The sequence below is a fragment of the Gymnogyps californianus genome, chromosome 22, assembly GCF_018139145.2.
Source record: "Gymnogyps californianus isolate 813 chromosome 22, ASM1813914v2, whole genome shotgun sequence".
NCBI lineage: Eukaryota > Metazoa > Chordata > Aves > Accipitriformes > Cathartidae > Gymnogyps > Gymnogyps californianus.
This window is the reverse complement of record NC_059492.1, coordinates 2,915,697-2,937,013: the sequence shown is the minus strand read 5'-3', so window position 1 is coordinate 2,937,013 and position 21,317 is coordinate 2,915,697. Positions and strand designations below refer to the sequence as shown.

The 21,317-nt window shown below is 57.5% G+C and overlaps 1 protein-coding gene across 2 annotated transcripts in view; it reads left to right on the top strand.

Annotated features, from left to right (window-relative positions):
- The window catches only part of PTPRU (protein tyrosine phosphatase receptor type U), a 76,528-nt gene that overhangs the window by 37,169 nt on the left and 18,042 nt on the right, over nt 1-21,317 (top strand). Inside the window, exons 11-28 of one of the 2 annotated variants that reach the window (XM_050909792.1) lie at nt 425-527; nt 658-931; nt 2,690-2,726; nt 3,258-3,396; nt 5,897-5,926; nt 7,404-7,561; nt 9,886-10,076; nt 11,288-11,360; nt 12,354-12,430; nt 13,234-13,251; nt 14,146-14,182; nt 14,523-14,620; nt 14,716-14,832; nt 15,529-15,683; nt 17,202-17,337; nt 17,434-17,583; nt 17,735-17,908; nt 20,058-20,198. In XM_050909792.1, the coding sequence (XP_050765749.1) occupies nt 425-527; nt 658-931; nt 2,690-2,726; nt 3,258-3,396; nt 5,897-5,926; nt 7,404-7,561; nt 9,886-10,076; nt 11,288-11,360; nt 12,354-12,430; nt 13,234-13,251; nt 14,146-14,182; nt 14,523-14,620; nt 14,716-14,832; nt 15,529-15,683; nt 17,202-17,337; nt 17,434-17,583; nt 17,735-17,908; nt 20,058-20,198 (2,108 nt within the window). The remainder of the gene's footprint in view (nt 1-424; nt 528-657; nt 932-2,689; nt 2,727-3,257; nt 3,397-5,896; nt 5,927-7,403; nt 7,562-9,885; nt 10,077-11,287; nt 11,361-12,353; nt 12,431-13,233; nt 13,252-14,145; nt 14,183-14,522; nt 14,621-14,715; nt 14,833-15,528; nt 15,684-17,201; nt 17,338-17,433; nt 17,584-17,734; nt 17,909-20,057; nt 20,199-21,317) is intronic. The other variant, XM_050909791.1, reaches the window with a different exon arrangement.

Below are 21,317 nucleotides of genomic sequence, written 5' to 3'. Positions count from 1 at the left end.
GACGGGGATCCCCCACCTTGGTCTGGGGGTGCTGCTGGGCTGGCTTAGGTGTGCTTCTGCCCTGGCTGGGATGCTCACGCTGTGCTGACAATTCAGAGCTGTGCTGGCCCCAGGGCACATCTCGAGGCTGGAGCGTTCGGGTCCTGCCAAGGTTGGATCCTGCTCCCGTCTCCTCCCCTCTGCCAGACCAGCGTTGATGATCCCCTCGGCGCACACCCACGGGTCCTCTCCCAACTGTAACGCTTGTTCAAGACCTTGAGGGGTTTTCTTTATTTGGAATCATTCATATTACACCATTCGGTGATGCCTTGCCATGGGCAAGGCTGCTCGTGCCTCAGTTTCCCCCCTGAGCGAAGGGCAGCCCCAAGCGCATCCCTGGGGACCAGGACTCACCCCTGCCCGCTCTCCCCTGCTCCCTTTGCAGCTCCCACCTTCGACTACGGGGACATGCCATCGCCGCTGAGCGAGTCGGAGAGCACCATCACGGTGCTGCTGCGGCCGGCGCAGGGCAGAGGGGCTCCCATCAGGTAGGTTGGGGCTGCGTGAGGGTGAGACCCCCACAAACGGGGTGGCACGGCATGGACGGTGGGGTCAAGCACCAAAGGAAGGGCAGGACCATCCTTTTTACGATGCTAACCTATGCCTGGCCCTCACCAGCACCTACCAGGTTATTGTAGAAGAAGACCGGCCCAAGAAGCTGAAGCGGGAGCTGGGTGGGCAGGAGTGCTTCCCGGTGCCGCTCACCTTTGATGATGCCGTGTCCCGTGGCTCCGTACACTACTTCGGGGCTGAGCTGCCCGCCAGCAGCCTCACCGAAGCCAAACCCTTCACCGTGGGGGACAACCAGACCTACAGCGGCTACTGGAACCCGCCGCTGGAACCCAAGAAGGCCTATCTCATCTACTTCCAAGCCATGAGCAACCTCAAAGGGGTGAGTAGTTGGGGGACCCCGCTCTATCTGGTGGGGTGTCTGGGGTCCCGGTTGGACCAGGCAGGAGCCCAGCTGGGGTCTAGGGGGGCACTCAGAAAAAATGGGACTTGTTTTAGATCCTCTTCCCTTGGGCCCCCACCCTGGGCTCGCCCCCAGTGTCCTGCCCGGGGGGAGCTGGTGCTCCGGGCCACCCTTACGGGACATTGGGATCACGAATGGGTGTCCCCCGTCCTCCCAGCACCCCTGGGCTGCGCCCGTTCCCAGTGCCAATGCTGGGCGTGGAGGATCCCAACCTCCGCCACCCGCTGCGGTACCGGCCGGGACCCCAACCAGTGCCGGTGCGGGGGAAACCACATTCCCGGGGCTAATCCTGGGGTGGAAAAGGACCATTTGGGCAGCAAGAGCTGTGTGCGCATTACTGGGACCCACTGCTGACACAGCGGCTGCTGCAGAGAGCTCCTGGGAAGCTGCCGAGTTCCTGGGCTGCCCTCTCCCTGCCTGCTGCTGCCTGTTCTCTTGGCGAAGCTGTAACAGCCCCGCTCCGGCAGCAACCTTCGCATCCCTCCGGGCCGATTTCCTTCAAGTCACCGGTGGGACCCCCGGGACCCCCTGGGGATGCTTCTTGGCTTCACCTGCCAAGGCGAAGGATGTTTCAAAGCTCAAGGATGAGCTGTGAAAGCGAAGCAGCAGGACCGCGGCAGCATCCTCATCCTGCACGGCTCCGTCTTGCCGGAAAGGTGCGGGTTTTTGAATCCTTTCCTCTGTTCTGGGATCGTTCACATCTCGCTGGGTTGTAATTAGAGCCGAGATGGACAGGGAGGATCTCTGCTCTGGCTGGCTTGGGCACTGCTGGATAATAATTGGTAGCTGACGCTGTTTTATAGCCTTCCTGCTGGGAGGCAATGGATTTGTCCCGGCTGCCGTCAGACGTCGTGAAAAAGCTGGATCCCAGCTTGGGTTTTTTGTGGTTTTCGTGCCAGATGGAGCAAGAAGCAGGAGGAGCGAGAGCTGGCGACCTCGGGGAGAGCGGTGCCGGAGCCGGCCCTGCCCTGGGCACGCTGCGCAGGCAGGTTCTCGGTCTGAGGGCGGATGGAGCAGCGTTGCCAGCCCGGGTGTCCTGAGGGGCTGGAGGATGCTTGGGGAGGAAGGCAATCCTGCCAAAATGGTGCTTTTTATTTTGCAACAGAAGTTGGATGCGTGGAAAGATGGAATATTTTAGCTGAACCCATCCCTAAAAATGCAAATGTTAAAGCTGTTGGAGACCTGAGCTGGAAGCCCTCACGGCAACCTTGGCAGCACGCACAGAGCACCGGAGCTGGAGCTCGAAAACTTTGATTGATGGAAAAAAAAAAAACAAACCATGAAGCTCTGAATGATGATCTGGGAGTGTTTTAGCTGTAGTTGGTGATGTGCTGGTGACCTGCGGCTCGGCTGGATCTGCTGGGTCCCTCCGTCGATGATCTTGAGCTTTGCCGTCCCCTCTGTGCCAGGAGCGATGGCCTCAGCTAAACCTGGGGACGCTGGTTTAGGGGACGCTGGGGACAGATCATTCAGCAGCATCTCCTGGCGTGCGTGTCCCCGGGAGTTCCTTTGGCTCAGCGGCGGGTGCTGCAGCACAAATCACCTGCAAACTCCCTCGATTTGGGGATCAAAGCACCAACGAGGACCAACCTCGCATCCGCCCAGCCTTGCTCGGAGCGGGGAGCGGAGCTGCTGGGATGCTCATCCGACACTGACCCCGCTTTTTTTCCTCCGTAGGAAACCCGGCTGAACTGTGTCCGGATCGCTCGCAAAGGTGAGCCCTCCCTTTCCCAGCCGGCGTGATCCCGCCGAGGCTGCGGACCCAAACCTGCGGCTGCTCCGGCGGTCGGGGCCGTGCCGGTGGGTGTCGTTACCAGCGCTGGCGGCGGTCGGGCTGCGCGCGATGGTTTATTACAGCCCTGTCCTGCGCTCTTGTTTCCCACTTTCTTTGGTGTCTGGGTTTTTTTCCCTTGGTTGAGTTTTTCCTCTTAATGCCGTTATCGTGGTGGCGGTGGGAGGCTGGAGTCGGTGGTGCTGGATGCTGAATCCAGGAATGGACAAGCTTACGCTGGGCGTGACGAAAGGTGGCACAAAGGGACCGTCTCACCCCACGGGAACCGAGAGAGGGACTCGCCCACGGTCATAGTGTGGCACTGCAGAGCCCCGTAACGTCTCGGTGGAATAAAACGTGTTCAAGGAGCAATGTGCATCCCACGGGACAAATCCCAGTGTTTTCCTGTCTGATGTTGCCAACCCCCCTGGAACTGAGCGTTGACCCCTCCTGCCTGTCCTTGTCCCCTGGCAGCTGCCTGCAAAGAGAGCAAGCGTCCCCTGGAGGTGTCGCAGCACTCGGAGGAGATGGGCCTGATCCTGGGGATCTGTGCTGGAGGGCTCATCGTCCTGATTATCCTCCTGGGAGCCATCATCGTCATCATTCGGAAAGGGTAAGGAGACGCGGTGTCGCGGCTGGTGCCTCCATCCGTCCTCTCCTCCCAGCTCAGCCCTTCTCCGCCACCCCAGCACTAACTGGGAGTTACTGGCAGTGATACTGCCGTGCTGGGCAGACTCCAAACCCTCCCTCGAGCTGTGCCTCCGTGCACTCGTGCATCCCACCAGGCATGGTGCCCTCCTTGCTCTGTGACACCAGGCACGCCAGAAGGCACGGGGGACCAGGGAGCAAAGTCCCGGGGGCGTCCCTTCGCCCTAGGGGCTCTGCAGCTTTGTTCCACTGTCCCTCTCCCCTGTATTTTTCAGTCTTTTGCCTCTTTTTCTGCTTCTTCTTGGCTTTCTGCTGCTCTGTTGATTCTTCATCGATGGAAATGCTTCTGGCCAGGATCGGGCTCGGAGGGACCCTGGGCCGGCGCTGAGCCCGGCTGTCCCCATCCTGCCAGCTCTCCCCCCGCTAACAGCAGCCGGGGGACCCTGGGGCGTGCAGCCCTGCACCGCTCCGGCCCAAAATTACAAAAATCAGCTTAATCGGCACTGAGATATTGTCTCTGGGCTTCCCCACTGCCTTGGCCAGCCTGGGGCTGGATCCGTCCACGTGAGCGTTGCTGTCTGGGGTCTGGCTGTGCTGGTACCCTGCCATCGGGGTGGATTAGGGATGGGGCTGTGTACGGTTCCCAGGAACCCGAGCTGGTGTTCCTGGAGGCGGGGAGGAGGGGAAGGCATTTTCACTATCGCCCCTCCGCCGAGCCCCTCCGAAATGGCAGGCCAGCACCCAGTGCCTCCCAGCACCGGGGGGAGCAGAGCCCCGGGGGTGCTCGGTTCTGGGGTGATGGCTGGAAGAAAAACTTCTATCCGTGGCTCTTGCCTGGGAAGCGGTGCAGTGTGTCTTGCTGAAGTACCTGGGCAGACTCTGGCTCTTGTCCTGGGCTCCGGTTCCTCGAGAGCGTTGGGAGGAGCAGCATCCCCCTTTCCTCCAGGGTTGGGCAGGGGGCTGCCCATGGCTGCCTGCTCTGGGTGCCCCTGGGTGCAGATGCTCAGACCGTCCCAGCTCCTCCTGGGCTTGTTTTAATGGGGAACCACTGAGCTTCCAGCGAAATGTGAGCAATCCCTGGCTGAGAGCCTCCAGCTGGCTCTAAATGAGATGTTAAAATTTGGGTGCACGCTGGAGGAGAGCTTTTCCCAGGGCTCAATGTCCCTGGGGACCCCCAAACTGCTCTCCCACCCCCATGGGGGTCCCCACGCTCCCCAGCTTGCTGGCTGGGGAGCTAAGCGTGGCTGGCGTGGATGCGGCTGTGGCCGTCACGGTGAGCTTTCACTCGGGAAGCTCGATGGGGTGGGAGGGAGGAGGGCGAGGGCTTTTCGGGACACTGATCCCCAGGAGCGCTGGGGATGCGGCTGCTGCTTTTCACTCGGGCGCAGCGCCCTGGAAAGTGGCTTCTTACCGTGCGGGGCTCGAGGCGGTGCCGAGCCGAGGGGGCTCTCAAAGCAGGGGAGAAAGGGCAGCAATTAAACATCTTCCCCGTGCAGGGCTCAGGATGATGGGAGGAAAGTACGTTAACAGCCAGGAGGGAGAGAAAAATAGCAGGGCACAACCTCAGCCCGTGTAAATCTGCAAAGCTCTTTATGGCTTCGTTTGCCCTGAAAGGATTCTTGCTGCTTTACGCCAGCTGGAAAAGCAAGGCTTGTAGCAGCCCTGCACACTGCAAGGGGTGCAGGACTGGCTCGTGGCTCCCCGCCTGCCGTTGCTCTGGGCTGATGCCCGTGCGTACGGCATCGGATCTGTCCCTGATGGAGCAAATGCCGGCAGTGCCGACGTGTTTTCAGGAGCGATGCTGTGGGTAGGAAGCCATGAGTGCGGCTGCTGCGTTCCCATTGCCAGTGCTGCGAGGCAGGAGGAGGAGTAGCTTTGCTTCAGCATCCTGGGATGAACCTGTTGAAGGACAAACCAGAGCCACAAATCAGACCTGATGCCGAGGGCCCTGAATTTGGGGTTGTTGGGAAGCTGGGGGGAGCTCATAAATCTCTTCCGGAGTGTTTTGCCGTTGGAAAAGCACTGACGTGGTGGAATGGAAATATCCCCCCGGAATACGCTCGCCCCTGATAAATGGTGCACTGGAAACGTGACGTCCCGACCCCGTCTCTCCCACTGGGGTTGCCTGGCCCCTAACTGGCTCCCTGGGGGATGCCCTACATTTTGGACACGTTTGCTGTTCAGTCTTAAAAATTGTGGAATAACCCCTCAGACAAGGGTGCTATGGACACCCAACCACCAGCGCGGAGATTGTGGTCACCCTGCGAGCCGGTGCTTGGGCTCTGCTGCCGGGATGCCGGCTCATGCCCAGAGTAAATAACCTACAGATGCAAAAGGGGAGCCAGGTTTCTTTACGGTGCATTTAATTTTCCGGCAGCTGAGTTGCCCCATAACCCCCCTTCCCTATGCCGGATAAAAGCTGCTTATGCAATTTCTGCTGTTTTCTTTGTTTGCACGCTTGCCAGGAGGAACTACTATTCTTATTCCTATTACCCGTAAGTAATTGTCAGTCTCTCTCTCCTTTGCCCTTCCTCCCGGCTGCCCCCCTTGCCTTGCTGCTCCAACAAGTCCTTTTCTCCGCTGAGTACATTTTAAGGGCGTCTTCGGCTCGGGGAAAATAATGCTGCTGAGCTCGTTAGAGACTGAAGGCAGTGTAAAGGGGAAGGGTCAGCAACTCCGGGTTGAGTTCTGGATTTTGGCAGCGTCTTGCAGTGTCCCGGCCCCACCAAGATGCTGACATGGGCTCAGATCTCCTGTTTATCCTTCCCCTGGTTTAAGCCCTGCTCTGGCTTCTTAGGAGCCTGATGCTGCCTCTCAAAGCCACTCAATCAGGTTATTTTGCCTAAATGTCTTGAATTTGGGGTGTGAGGTTCTGTTCCAGTGAGAGCTCCTGGGCTTTCCCAGCATCTTCATTAGGTGCCTAATGGGGACCTTGCATGGGGGGAAGAAGCCTCCCCGGTGGGTGCGAAGCACATGTGCAGTCAGGGGGTCCAGCCCGTCCCTTGGGGTGGATTTGGCCCCTTGGCATGGTTTTAGAATCCTAGAATGGTTGGGGTTGGAAGGGACCTCCAAAGATCATCTAGTTCCAACCCCCCTGCACTGAGCAGGGACATCTTCAACTCGATCAGGTTGCTCAGAGCCCCGTCCAACCTGACGCTGAATGTTTCCAGGGATGGGGCATCGACCACCTCTCTGGGCAACCTGTGCCAGTGTTTCACCACCCTCATCGTAAAAAATTTCTTCCTTCTATCTAGTCTGAATCTCCCCTCTTCTAGTTTAAACCCATTACCCCTCGTCCTATCGCTACAGGCCCTATTAAAGAGCCTGTCCCCATCTTTCTTATAACCCCCTTTAAGTATTGAAAGGCCGCGATAAGGTCTCCCCAGAGCCTTCTCCTCTCCCAGCTGAACAACCCCAACTCTCTCAGCCTGTCCTCATAGCAGAGGTGTTCCATCCCTCTGGTCATTTTTGTGGCCTCCTCTGGACCCGCTCCAACAGGTCCGTGTCTTTCTTCTACTTCTTGCACTTGTACTGTGCAGCGCAGTGATGCATTTGGCGTGTTGGATGGTCCACGTTGCAGCGAGGTGCTGTGTGGGGCGATGCCTGGGGAAATGGGGTCAGGGGAGAGCTGGGGCTGCCCTGTGCAAGGCCAGCCGGCCGGGGAGAGCCTTTGCTTGCACAAGGAGCGCTCCCGGGTGTTCCAGCCCCTGGGCATTTTGGGGAGGGGACAGGAGGGGACATTGAGGATGAGCAGCAGGAGTTGCTGCAGCCGGTGAGGGATGATCCATGTGGGGCTGCGACCGGCTTGGGGCACCAGGAAACCAAAGCATGATGACCGCTGGTGGAAATAATCCATCCTGCTCCCCAAAATAATCTGAGCCTGGTAGCTTTGGGGGGGATCTTACAGCACCGTCGGGTCAGCCCTGCTTACGTGTGCTTCTTCCCCCTCCTCCCCTTTGCATCCCCCGGCAGAAAACCTGTCAACATGACCAAAACGACCATTAACTACCGCCACGAGAAGACGCACATGATGAGTGCCATCGACAGGAGCTTCACCGACCAGAGCACGCTGCAGGAGGATGAGCGCCTGGGGCTCTCCTTCATGGACACCCACAACTACGGCAACCGAGGTAAGGATGGGGAACCGCGATATCCCCCTGACTCCCATTCAGCTGCAGCAAGGGTCCCCGATAATCCCTGAATATCCTGGAAACTGAAATATTTAGCCAGGGCTCAGTATTGCATCTATTTTAGCCTGATGTGCGTGGCACGTTACAGGCTTTTCCCTGCCCTGTGGAAACCTCCAAGGGCAGCGATCTAATCGGTGTCTGTAGTAGCTTTTATTATCATCCAGCTTTTGCTGAAGGAAAAACACGCGTGGGCGGCTTGAGCTGGGTCTCTGCATCTCGATCTCTCGAAGCGGAGATCTTAGCTTGTGGCTGGGAGGGTTGAGGCCGTTTGTGGGCTCAAACGCTGGCTGCTGCCCCCTGAAGCTGGGTGAACCCCAACTCTTCGCTTATGCTGAGGCTGAAAGCTTTGCACCAGCCTTCACCCGGCACACCCGGCGTGGCTCTGCTCCGCGGTGTTCTGCACAGCCCTGGGCTTCGAAGGGTTAAAGAGCCACCGCGTTCACATCAGAGGGAGACTGATAATTTAACACCCACTGGAGTATGCATCTCCGTGCTGATTTAGTTGTAAAATAACTCGTTGGATGCCCCAGTTTCAACCATATGCTAATAACATCTGTTACAGTAACTTCAAGATGCTGCTTACACACGGCTTTTCTCCACCGGCTGCAGGATTAATACACTTCCCGGCATTGTCTGAGGGATAATAGAAGCCTAGAGGGCAAACTTTTCCTCCTCTTAATACATCTAGCTAGATGCATTGTCTTTCGGTTACTGTCCTCGCAACGCTCAAAGGCTGGTGGGTCTCTGAGCGGGCTGAGCTGGGGCTGCTGGTCCTTGGTTTCTTTAGGGAAGGGGGCTGTGGGGCCGGATCCTGCTCCCCCCTGCTTGCTTGCTCTGCTGCTGGCTGCTCCTCATCCCTCTGCTTGGTAGAGGGTAGAGGAGGAGATGTGAGGAGCTTGGCTTCTCTGCCCCAGCTGGGGACAGCCTCTGCTGCAGCCACCCCCTGCCTTTAAGCAGCGTTAATTAACGAAGGTAAATGAACGGGCTGCTCCGTAACCGGTTGGGGGTTGTTCCCCACCATACCTCAGTTTCCTTGCATTTAAACAAAGTCACTCATGCTTCTCACAAAAACCCAAGCGGGTCCTCAGCATGTGGCTGCATGGGGCTGTTGGCACCTTGCAAACGCCTGCAAATAATTTCTCGTTAAACCCAGCGGCTGGTGCGTCCGTCAGCCATGCCACGGGGCGCAGCGTGGCCCCCCCCGTCTTGTCCCTTTGGTTCAGCCGCGCGTTGGCAACCTGGAAGGGAGATGTTTCTGGTTGCAAAGGCTGGAGCATCGTCTCCTTAGGGGCTGCGATGCCTGATGGAGACCCTGCTCTGTGCATGTGCTGCACCCGTGTTGCACCCATATTGCACCCACGTTGCACGGGCAGCCGGGAGGTGCAGGCGGGGGGTGAGGGGCTGCTCCTTGCATTCGAGCAGACCAAAAAAACCAAGCCCGGGAGCTTTGCGAGCAAGATGGTAAGGGCAGTTTTTAGAAGTGTTGTTAGGGGAAACAGCATCCAGGATGCACTGTCTTGCAAAGCTGCTTCCCAGCAGCGTGTGGACGGCGTTCCAGGCTGGGTGCTGCAGGATCCGTGCCTGCCGCTGCAGGATCCGTGCCTGCCGCATCTCTTGGCAGCAGCAGAGAGCATTGGGTTTTGTGCAAACCCAGATTTCAGGATCCGGTGTGGGACGTTGCCCTGGCAAACGCAGGTGAGGTCTTAGTCTGGCTCTGCTGGCTCTGGCTTTACACGACAAAGGCATAAACCAGGTAAATACTGCATAAACTCCCCCATTAAACAGCAGCGAGCTCCATTTGTGTCAGCGCTAGGAATAAGGCGCCGGTATCTAGCAGCGAGGAAAATTAACTGTTAAGCTGGGCTGGAGACTTTGGCAACGCGATTTTTCAAGTCAGGACTTTGTGTGAATATTTGGGCACGTAGCTCTTACTTGTCTGTATGGGAGTTAATTGCTCCGATCGATGGGAAATAAGCTTATTAACCCCCGTAAGATCTTGCCCACTGGTTTCGAAGAGATCTGCTGTGGTCCTAAAAGGCTGTAATGGACATTTTCAGCTTTGTGGTGTAGGAAGAGCTGCAGAGAGCACAGGGCAGGGTCTGGACCGCTTGTGGTCCTCAGAGAGAGACTGGCTGCAGCACCAGCATCTCCCGGGGATGTTTCCAGGTGCCCTCTCATCCCTCTGTGGGTGCAAGGAGGTGATGGGGACATGGTCCAAGGCTTTTGCTCCCCTGACGGCCCCGGTTCTCCCTCCCCTTCTGCAGGCGACCAGCGCAGCAGCGTGGTCAATGAGTCCAGCAGCCTGCTGGGGGGCTCCCCCCGCCGCCAGTGCAGCCGCAAAGGGTCCCCGTATCACACCGGGCAGCTCCATCCCGCCGTGCGGGTGGCGGATCTCCTCCAGCATATCAACCAGATGAAGACGGCAGAAGGCTACGGCTTCAAGCAGGAGTACGAGGTGAGAGCATCTTGTGCTGGTGCCTCGGGGAGGGCGGGAGGTGGGATAGACAAGGTGGCACGGGTAGGACCTGTGTGCAAGGAGAAGATGCTCCAGACCTGGAGCTGCAGTGCTCTGGACAGCAGGAGCTGGAGCTCACAGCTCTCTGGGCAGGCATTATCAGCACGTGGGGTGTCCCTGGGTCTGGATCAAATCTCTGGTCCTGGCAGCTCAGGATTTGTCAGCTTGAACAAGTCCCTGAGATGAGCCAAACCAGCCCTGCCAGCCCACACCTCTCTTGTCTGCAGTGCGTCATCCCGCCTCTCCTGCAAGGGCTGGGGATGCTTCTCCCTTTCTCAGGTCCTCCTGGGCACCACGATGTCATGTTCTTTTGCTCTCCAACACTCTTGTCCTGTGATAAGCATGGCCATAGCCTAAGGACAAGCAAATCCTCTACAATCTGGCAGCTCCCAAGACCGTGGAGACCCCAGGGAGAGGATGTGGGAGAGGGTGATCCCAGGGGGAGGGAAGTCCCCCCAAGGGTCGTTGGCCGCATCGTGCCCATCCCACCTCATTGGGCCCGGGCGCTTGTAACGGAGTGTGCTATTCGGCATGCCTCTGCCGCAGCGCACCCAGTGGGGTTGATTTCCCAACTCCTCGGTGTCCCACAGGTCTGGCGATTGAAATTTCCCAGTGAAATTACTGTTTAATGCTTAGTTGTTTCAAGTGCAGGAGCTTTTTTTTTTCCCCTCCCCTTTCATGTATTGGACAAACCAGGGCTTGCTATAATCATTAGTGCTCCTTGAAAAGCTGCTATATGTTCTAGGAACTAGTCATTTGAAAGCACTTAGATATTATGGGAGGGGAGAAAACATGTAATTTCCTTCCACTTTCCTCCTCTTACGCCAATCTATGAATGTTACTGTTATTACACACAAACCTATTCTGTGCTGGGGAGAGAAAGGGACTGGGGAGGTTTAGAAAAAAAACCACAACCAACCCTGGGGAAAAAAACAGGCAGTCTATAATTTGCTGGAAAATGGGGCATTTTGTGGATGCAACAGAAGCGCATAGCTGGCAGAGCATGCTATGGAGATGGAGCTGGGGCTGCAGGACTCAGGTGTTGGGGTGGGGGGACCATGCTGTCTGCCCGGCTCCCCAGGGAGGTTGTGGGGCTGGGGGGGACCCCACAGTCCCGCCCTCGGGTCGTGATGGCCATCCTTTCCTTACAGAGTTTCTTTGAAGGCTGGGATGCTTCAAAGAAGAAAGACAAGACCAAAGGGAGACAGGATCACGTGTCAACATGTGAGTGCCTTTAGCAAAGGCTTCGATACCCCGAACAGCTTGAAAAACCTTCTAAAGGGCTTTGGGGGCTTTTTTGGTAGGTGTGTGGTCTATGGCAAGGAATAAACCGGTGGGGTTTGGTTGGTCAAGGGCAGCAGGAAGGTTCTTGCTCAGTGCAGGGGTCCCAGCCTGAGAGCTCCTGGTGGGGATTGGACACTGGAGCAAATAGGAGGGCTGGAGCTGGATAACTCTTGAGGGTGGGACATCCTGGGGCGATGATAACATCACTGTGATATTCTGGGTGGTGCTGGAAGGCCCCAGATAACCTGGAGTTGTTTTCTTGTATGGACTTATGAGAAACTGCAGCCCTGCCCTAGGGAGCTTCTGGTGTGGACGTGCAGGATGAGCCGAAGGGGTTAAATGATGAGTTTTTAGGACAGAAGATTGGGGAAGGGCTTGACCCCACCGGAGAGAGGATGCTCCTCACCAGCTCCCTCCAGTCAGTGTGGCACGGCCACCTTGCTCCCTGCTGCACCTCTGGTGACGTTCCTGCAGGGATGGAGACACCAAGCCTGGCGCTCCAGGAGCTCTGGTGCTCTCCACCTCCCACATGCTTTGTCCGCAGCTTCATCCCTTCCGCTCCAGCATTGTCCGGGGCCCCAGGTGGACACTGAAGGTTGGGCAGAGCTTTGGCCATCCTGGTGCCCTGCCGGGGCCGATGGCAGGGTGCTGGAGGGTGGGTGCCCTCTGTGTTTGGCAAGACTGGGCAGAGTTCAGGGAGATACCATGCTGAAAGCTGCTCGCCCATGTCCCTGCTGGTCTAAACCACCATCTTTGGAAAGATCTCCACCAGCTTGTATTTATTGCTCCTGAGTACATCCCACTCGCCTGCGTTTTGCAGATTCCTGGTGCAAAACGATTGCAATGGGTACCCTGGGACCCAGCGGGGTGACACGCCGTCCCTGTGCTCATCCCCCCCGGGTGCTGACGGTCCTTTCTCCCCTTGCTCTCCAGATGACCGTCACCGAGTGAAGCTGCACCCGCTGCTGGGCGATCCCAACTCAGACTACATCAACGCCAACTACATCGATGTAAGTGGGGACGGTGCCTGTCTCCGTGGGGGGTCTGGGCTGGGACAGGAGCTTCCTGTGGATCCTGTGGGCTGTGTCAGGGTCTGTCCCCGAAGAACCAGCAGCATTTGAAGGAGCTGAGAGAGCCCAGGATGGGCTGAACTGCACGGCCCTGAGACATGCCATGAAGAGCCTGCCTGGTTTATTTATGTTCATCAGCAATTTCTGCTTGCTGCGTCTTTCCCTTCTCTGCTCTGCTCTGTCCCTCCTTTCACCTCCTCTTTTCCATCCTCTCTTCTCCCCTCGCCTGCTCTTGTGGCCATGGATCTCGCTCTTCCCTGGGCAGAGGATGCAGAGGTTGAGGGGGCCAAGGGACCAGCTGGGGGCTCACACTGGGATACCCCCGCTCCTGTCGGTGCATGTGAGTCTGGGCAGAGCTCAGCCCTGGTGTCCTCTGAGAGCGATGTCCCCCAAGAGCGACGTCCCCTGTTGCCTCCGGCGATGCTGAGACCAGGGGAGGTGCAGGAAGGCTCCGTTGGGCACAGGGCTCGAGCATCTCCTGGAAGCGGTAGCAAGTCCCACTCCTCCGTCCTTCCCAGAGGATGTCATCTGGCAATGGTGGCCTGATGCCACCGTGATGGGTTCCCTGTGCCCGAGCAGCAACCCCATGCCTGTCCCCTGTCCCCACGTGTCTTTTCTCCCCTGTGGCTCTCCATGACCCGCTCCAGGGCCGGTGCTCTAACCTGTCTCTCGAGCTGTGCCTCACTAATGTCTCTGTCTCTGATCTTTTTCTCTCAAACCTATGTCCCAACGGGATCATTAAGATTCGGATTAACCGAGAAGTAAGTAGACGGTTTCCCTCTCCTCCCTTCTCTCTGCTCCCGTCTCTTCCCAGGTGTCGTACTGGGCAGCGTGACAATAAATAGTACCTGGGAGAGGCAGGCTGGGAAAATGTGTGGATAAACTTGGGTACGGTCCGGGGAAGGGGAAAGCAAGGTCTCTGTGGCACGTCCGCCCCGGGGTGACGGGGAGCGGGGTCTGTGTGCTTGGAGGAGGGGTTGAATTCAACCCATGAAAATCCCCCATGAAAGGACCCACGGTGGATGGAGAAGCCACCGTCACCTCCATGCGTGTGATGTGGTTGAACTTTGCTGGACCCGCGGCCAAGGTGTGGGACGCCGGGTCCTTGGTCCCTTTGGCAGTGGCCTTGCTGGGGCATACTCTTTGGGCTGGCATGTCCCTGTTAAAAGTTGGGAATGGCCCCAGTAAGCGACTGGGATGAAGGAAGGGAGCGGGGCCGTCGCCTGGCGCTGTGTGGCTGCTGCGGGATGGAATGTCATTAATGGGGCTCTCGTGGTGGTGTTGCTGCGCTCGGCAGTGATGCCGGCAGCAGCAGGAGCCGGGGTCAAGCTGTTGGACTCTGGGATGCCTGCGGGATGCTGCTGGGGATTTTGGTGCAGAACGGGGATAAGGGTTGGGGGTTACACAAGCTTTTTGTGGGATGCAGGACATGCACCCTCCCAGGACAGTGTGCACCGCGTGCAGGGAGGCTCCTGAACCTCCTCCTCCTCCTGCAGCCATGGGTAGCACCGTGCCGGTGACCAGGACCTGGCCCAGCAGACGTGGGGAGTTGCCACCAGTTGGGTGACTGGGGCTGTTTTACGGGGCTGTGCCCCAGCTCTCGAGCATCCCAGTGTCCCCTCAACTTGGGACTGATGTCTCTGCTTCCCTTGCAGGGCTACCACAGGTCCAACCACTTCATAGCCACGCAAGGTGAGTTGCCCCCTCCCTCCTCCCCCTGCCCTCTCAGCCAGCGGTTCAGCAGCTCCTGATTTAGCAGCCAGGTTTCGTCCCCAGTGGGATTTAACCTTGCGTGGGCAAGAAAGGGAGGGAGTGGGCCAGTTCAGGGCCAAATGGGGTGGTAGCAATGTGAAGCAGCTCCCGCCCCTCCTGCTGCTCCATGGCACTGCACATCCCTGGGGGAAAAGGGTGCTTAAAATGCTCCGGGGATGTTAGTGCCGCAGAGGCAGGAGGGGAAATGCGGTGGCATCGCGGCGCTGCCGTGGCCAGGCTCTGCCCGTCCATTCCCGGTGGCCTTTCCTCCATCCCACAGGGCCCAAGCAGGAGATGGTGTACGACTTCTGGCGCATGGTGTGGCAGGAGCACTGTTCCAGCATTGTGATGATAACCAAGCTGGTGGAGGTGGGCCGGGTAAGGACCCCATCCCGTCCCTCTCCCTCCGGGCTCCAGCTCTACCAGAAGCCTCCTCTGCAGAGCCAAAATCCAATTCCATCCTCTCCTTGCAGGTGAAATGCTCCAAATACTGGCCGGATGACTCCGAGATGTACGGGGACATCAAAATCACCCTGATGAAGTCGGAGACGTTGGCTGAGTACGCTGTCCGCACCTTCGCTCTTGAGAGGGTACGGTCCCACTCCTGCCGGCCGCGACCTGCCCGACCCTGCCCTCACAGGGAGAGAACCGACCGCCTTGGGCATCTCTAACCGTCGCTAGATTGGCATTTACCAATACCCTATTTATTTAACCCAACATGGGGCTTTCACCCCTGGTTGAGGTGCAACTTCTGAACCCTGGGGATGCCGTTAGCTTCTTCCTTTGCCTTTTCCCCAGCTCTGTGCCCTCCGCCAGGGCGAGCAGCTCAGCCCTGCTTTGGTTTCGGCAGTGAGTGAGTATTTAATTTCCGTGTGAGCGCCGTGTAATTGTGACAGGGGTGAAGGATGCTTTTTCTCCTCCGGGCTGGAGCGCAGGTTATGTGGCCATTACTCTCCAGCGTGGTACCTGGGGATGGAGCCGGTGCGATTTAGTCCTTAATCTACAGGAATGTGAGATTACTGTCTAGTTATAGGACAGGTAGCAAAGATGCTCGAGGAATGAGACCCATGGCTGCTACCGCCTTCTCCTCTTCCTCCTCGGCTGGTTTTTAACGCTCTTGCAGCCGAGGAGGAGGGAGCTGTGGGGCTGCCGAAGCGGCTGACTGCTGTGTGGTCCATCTGGCTGCATGCTGAGCTGGCAAAATCATGGATTCCCAAGAAAATTAGGTCTTTGGGTGGCTTTGCCCTCCCCGTGCACCCTCGCTCCATCTCACCCTTCCCTTGCAGCGGGGCTACTCGGCCCGGCACGAGGTGAAGCAGTTCCACTTCATGTCATGGCCCGAGCACGGTGTCCCCTACCACGCCACGGGGCTGCTGGCCTTCATCCGCAGGGTGAAGGCGTCCACGCCGCCCGACGCCGGCCCCATCGTCATCCACTGCAGGTACGTGTGTGGCCGTGGGGCAGAACCGGCTGCGGGGGAGCATGGATGGGTATGGACGGCCCTGGGGGGACCACGCTGTGTCTTAGGTGGGTGCTCAGCCTTTGGTTCTGAATGATGCTAAAAGCTCTGAATGATGCTAAAAGCTCTGAATGATGCTAAAATATTCAGCAGGGAAATATAAAATGTATAAATTGGGTTTGTAACAAGGAAAGGCTGAGGGAGGGAAGGCAGTCGGGCTGATGACGTGGGGTTGGGTGTCCCTCTACGATGGCATCCAGCTGTAAAATGTCACCACTGGGCTGGTGGCAGCAGGGATGGGGGGCTGTGGGTGGTCCAGGGGGACAAGCAGGGAGCAGCACATTTTGGGGGCTGCCCCAGCACCCATTACTGATGACACAGCTCTGTCCCTGTGGGCGAGGGTGGCACGCGGGGACGGGCAGCTCAACCGCTGCTGATGGCAACGTCAGGACGTTGGGTCTGGCCGAAGGGAGAGTGTTGGTGGGGGGCCCCCCCATTCCCGGGGTACCTGCAGCGCTGTCCCCACAGAGCTCAGCCACTGGGACACCGGAGCTGGGAGGAGACCGGTGGCACATCTGAGCAGGAGCAGTGGCTTTCTATCCCCTGAGCAGGTGTCCCCACGTGACGGGTTAATGGCTCTTCCTCCGCTGGGCAAACAAGGAGGAGCTGATGAGTGGGAGGGATTTTTTTTTATTTGATTTCTCCCCGTCAATTGCCTCATCAGTATTCATTCACCGGCAACAGCGAGTGTGATTAGTGCCTGTAGCCTGTGATCACTTATAATCACGACGAGTGATTCATCAGCCCCAGAAATTAGTATTTCACTGGAAAAGACTTTGTAGGAAAGGAGTGGGGGGAGCGATTCTGTTCCTGATGCGTCGTGGGGGGGGGTCGCAGCATCAGTAGGTCTTTGGCTGTGAGTCCAACCATGCCAGGATTTGGGATATCGTCGCTGCTGGGTTGTTTGGCTCCAGGCATCCTGCTGGGCTCAGCCTTGACCCAAGGGACTCTCCTGGGGGAATTCAGACCAGCTCTGTGCCAGGTACCTCCCTGCACTCTCAGGGCTCAGTGCTGAGCATCCTCCTCAGCCTTTTTGGGATGGGATCCCAGAGAACTGTTGGCACTCAGATGGTTTAGCTGCCGGTTTTGTTGCAAAAAGCGTATGTTTTGCTGTCTTAAAGTAAAAATGAACCTTAGACATGGGTGCCCAGCCTCCCACCCACAGCCTGACCATCACACAGCCCCCGGGCCGCTGCAGTGGTGTGTTTGGGCGGGTGGTGGGGAGGGTGGTTTAAGGCAAAACCAAGCTGTGGTTACGGAGGCGTGCGAGGTCCTGGCAGCCCTGCCTGGACCCCGGCTGCTCCCACTTTCACGGGCAGGGACCATACATCGAGCCCTCACCCACACAGACCTTGCTCTGTGCCTGCTGGCATCTTGGACTGCGTGTGGATGCCGTGCGACTGGGAATGTGTTTGCTGTGTTTTCCTCCTCCATCCCCAGTGCCGGCACGGGGAGAACTGGCTGCTACATTGTCCTGGACGTTATGTTGGACATGGCCGAGTGCGAGGGCGTCGTGGACATCTACAACTGCGTGAAGACCCTGTGCTCGCGGAGGATCAACATGATACAGACGGAGGTGAGCGGGCGTCAGGGACAGCCGGGGACACGTGGGGCTGCTGTCACCAGCAGGTTGCAGAGGCTCAGCCCTCTCCCCTTTCCTCCCCCTCGAAAGGAGCAGTACGTCTTCATTCACGATGCCATCTTGGAAGCCTGCCTGTGCGGGGAGACCAGCATCCCTGCCAGCGAGTTCAAGCCCACCTACAAGGAGATGGTGAGGATAGAGCCGCAGAGCAACTCCTCGCAGCTGCGGGAGGAGTTTCAGGTGAGCGGCCCCAAAACCTTTGCCTCCCGCCCTGCAACACCCCCTTGCTCCTCACCCTCCTGGGGACCAGCAGGCTCTGACGAGCAGCAGGCAGGGGTTTTGGCCCCGGTGCAGGCAGGAAGGGAGCTAAGGGGAGCACGTGTACCCGCAGACCCTGAACTCGGTAACTCCCCACCTGGACGTGGAGGAGTGCAGCATCGCCCTCCTGCCCCGCAACCGGGAGAGGAACCGCAGCATGGACGTCCTGCCGCCCGACCGATGCCTTCCCTTCCTCATCTCCGTGGACGGAGACAGCAACAACTACATCAACGCGGCCTTAACTGATGTGAGCATGCTGCGGGGAGGGAAGGGGCCGGTTCGGGTTGTCTCGGGCAGCTTTTCACGGCAAAACCTCGCTCGGTTTGAATTTACGGCCTCGTTTTGCAGAAGGGCACGAAGGCACGGGGCAGCTGTGTGCGGGGGAAGGAAGGACTGGGGCCGGCGTAGCAGGGTCCTTCACCCCTTCTTTTGTGTAGCAGCATCTTGCTTGTCTTGAAAGAGATTTTCACCTGCTCTTGCAAGCCGCACACAAAGGGTCTTCATTTATTTCGTAGCAAAATGGAGCACAGGAGGGAGAGGAAGCTCTGGGAAGGGTTGGTAGCATTGAGCCCCCGCTGCGTGCTGCCAGCACCCTGCTGTGCATCCTCCTGCCCATTCTCCCGGTGCAATTCAGGGGGCTCCAAACTGGTCCTGAAGCCGCTGCGCATCCCTCTGATGCGGTCAGAAATGACACCCGTAATGGCAAAGCTATTTCCTACCTGCTGATGACCGCAAAGCAGAGCGGAGAGGATGCCACGGGCTCCAAGCCCGCACCGAACGATGGGTCATTTATCACCAAAACCACTTTCCTCTCCTTGAGACGAGCTGGGGTGCTTTGCACAGGCAGCGCTGAGCCCTGTCGCACCCCAGGCACCTTCCCCGAACCCTCCTGGTCGCAGCTGAGCACTGGCACCAGGCTGAGCCCTGCATTTTTCACCCCACGGGTGATTTATCACGCGGCGTCTTTGTGCAGATCTCATCTCCCTGATACCTGCTCTCGCAGCACAAAGCAGTTTGTAAAGCGGAGGTGACTGCTGGCGGCTGGGGAGCAGCACCCATCGGGCCGCAGGCTTTGGCTACCGTGGGATGGGAGCTTTGTTTTGAGCTTGCTTGATGTTTGTATATCCATTTTATTTTTATACATCACTGAGCCTCCCTTAATCTCTGCTACAGGCTCAGAGAATAAAAATTATTTTATAGACCAAAAAAGCCCTTTGGATGAAATTCTCGCTGAAGGGATAAAACCCATTTCCCTCTTTTGGGGGGGGGGGGGGGAAGTCTCATTTTCTTCAAGTGCCAAAGTGGTTTGCTCAGTCAGTCTGTCCATCTGTCAGATTAGATTGGTCTGTGCTGCCCATCACCGGTGCTGAGCGTGGTGCCGGTGCCGGCGGCAGGCTGGCGGAGCTGTGTTCTGCTCCGCGCTGGCTGCTGTCATTTACACCGGTGCCAAAGGATTGCGGGTGCCAAAGCAAACCTGGTCAACACCTGATGAAATCTCCCTCACCCTGCTGCTCTCATCGCCCTCCTCGAGGGTGGAAAGCTCTCAGTGAGAGCCGGGGGTCTCACTGCCGCCCCACGGACAGGACGGGGAAAGGTTCAATAAAGGCGTTTCCATGAGCTAAATGAGGAGGTTTTGCAGCAGCCAGAGGACTCCCCGTTAGCAGAGAGCTGTGCTAATTTGCAGGCACAGAACATTTTCTGCTCTGTTCCTGTATCTGAGGAGGCTTGAGCTAAAGTGTGTTAATTTAAAAGTGTGATTGGTGCAGCACTGAGCCTGGCCATGGGCTCCCCATCCCTTGGCAAGCCGGCGTCAGGATGACCAAGGGGACATATCTCGTTCGAAGCACGAATGAGAAGTACCATCAATTCTTTTCCCCCTTCCTTGTTGCAGTCTGTAGGGGTCTTTCATTTGGGTTTCCTTTCCTGCCTAAAAAGACCGTTGAGCCTGTTGCCTCCCTGCTGCTTTTGGTGCCCGGAGGTGTTGGGGCACTGTGGCGGTGATGCTGTGGGTGATGCTTTCGCTCAGGACTGGGGTGCAGAGCTGAGGGCTGGGGCCATCTGGCAGCCACGGCTTCTGCTTGTTCTTGGCTCAAAGGTGACTGTTTTCCCCAGTTATTTGTGCAAAACACCCTTCCCTGCGAGAGCCGAGAGCAGAAAGCGGGTGCTTTCATCCCCACCAAGGGCAGGGATCACTTAGACCTGTTTTTATAGCATCTCTCCAGCACCAGGGCATGGAGGGACCGAGGCCATGCCAGGGAGGCCAGCTCTGCTCAAGCTTGGATAAGATGGCTTTGGTGGCACTCATCTTCTGGTTGCACTGGTTTTTGGGGGTGCGACGGCAGTGGCTTCAGTGCCGCCGCCATGTCCTTAACGGAGCTCATCTTCCCTCTCCGCAGAGCTACACCAAGAGCGCTGCCTTCATCGTCACCCTGCACCCGCTGCAGAACACCACCACCGACTTCTGGCGGTTGGTGTACGACTACGGCTGCACCTCCATCGTCATGCTCAACCAGCTCAACCAGTCCAACTCTGCCTGGGTGAGTGCTGCCGCCCCGGGGACCGCGCCGGCCCTGCAAATGGCCTTATCCTGCTCCGTCCCCACCACCTTGACAGCGCTGCAGCCCCTGCCTTGCTTGCTCAGCTCCCTCTCCTCTGCAAAGGGATGCGGGACTGGCTGCAGCACCCCGGATTTATCCCCTGTAAGCGCAGGGCTGGCCAGCTGGAGCCAAAGATGCGTTCAGCAGCAAACCAGCCTGGCTTCGTTGTGTTGGCGTTGCGTTGGCGTTGCTTTACTGTACCGTAATCTTTGTGGAAGCCCCAGGGAGATACCAGGTTAATGACAAGTATAACCTTGTTGTTACAAAGAACTGATTTTTATCCTTCTTTTACCAAGGGGAAACTGAGGCACAGGGCATTTCCTGCATTCATCTTCCAAGGGCACCAGTGGCTTGTGAACGCTGCTCTATAAATCAGCCTGCTGCAAAGCAGCTGTCCTGTGGGTTTTACGGTGCGATGGGATGTGCAGATCTGCTGAACTAGAGGGAAGGTGTCCCCTGTCACCTGGGGGGAGAGGGGACAGAAGCCGGGGAGCGGGGGGCCATGCTCAGCCTCGCCTCGCTTTGCTCCCTCGGTGCACTGCTCCCCAGGGCGATGCTTGGAGTGCTCTTGCCACCACCAGAGCGGATGTAAAAGTCCGCTACAGGTCTGTAATGTTAATTCAATGAGGAAACTTATTGGATTTTTACATAAAATTAGCGTTATACACTCTTAATGGATGTCTGGAGAAGACTTCATTAGCTGGCTTATTTTATGAGTTGAGATCAGATACTCGATGTAAATGACCCAAAATGGCAGTTGTACCATTCGTCGCAAGGATGCAAATGGATGCGGCACTGGTACTGACTGGTGTGTAAATACACTGGTATTTATATTTTTATATATATATAAAAAAATATGCTGGACACGCACAGAGCTATGGAGCGCACCCGCGCGTCCCTCCGTGCTGAGCTAATGCCACGTGCTCCAAAGCACCTTTGCATGGGGTGACATTAAGCAGACCCTGAGCATCGAGGGACGTCCTGGGAGGGTCTCTTGCCTTGCAGAGGTTTGCCAGGAGAGGAGGCAGAGCTGGCCCCAAAGAGCTTCCCAGCTCGTAT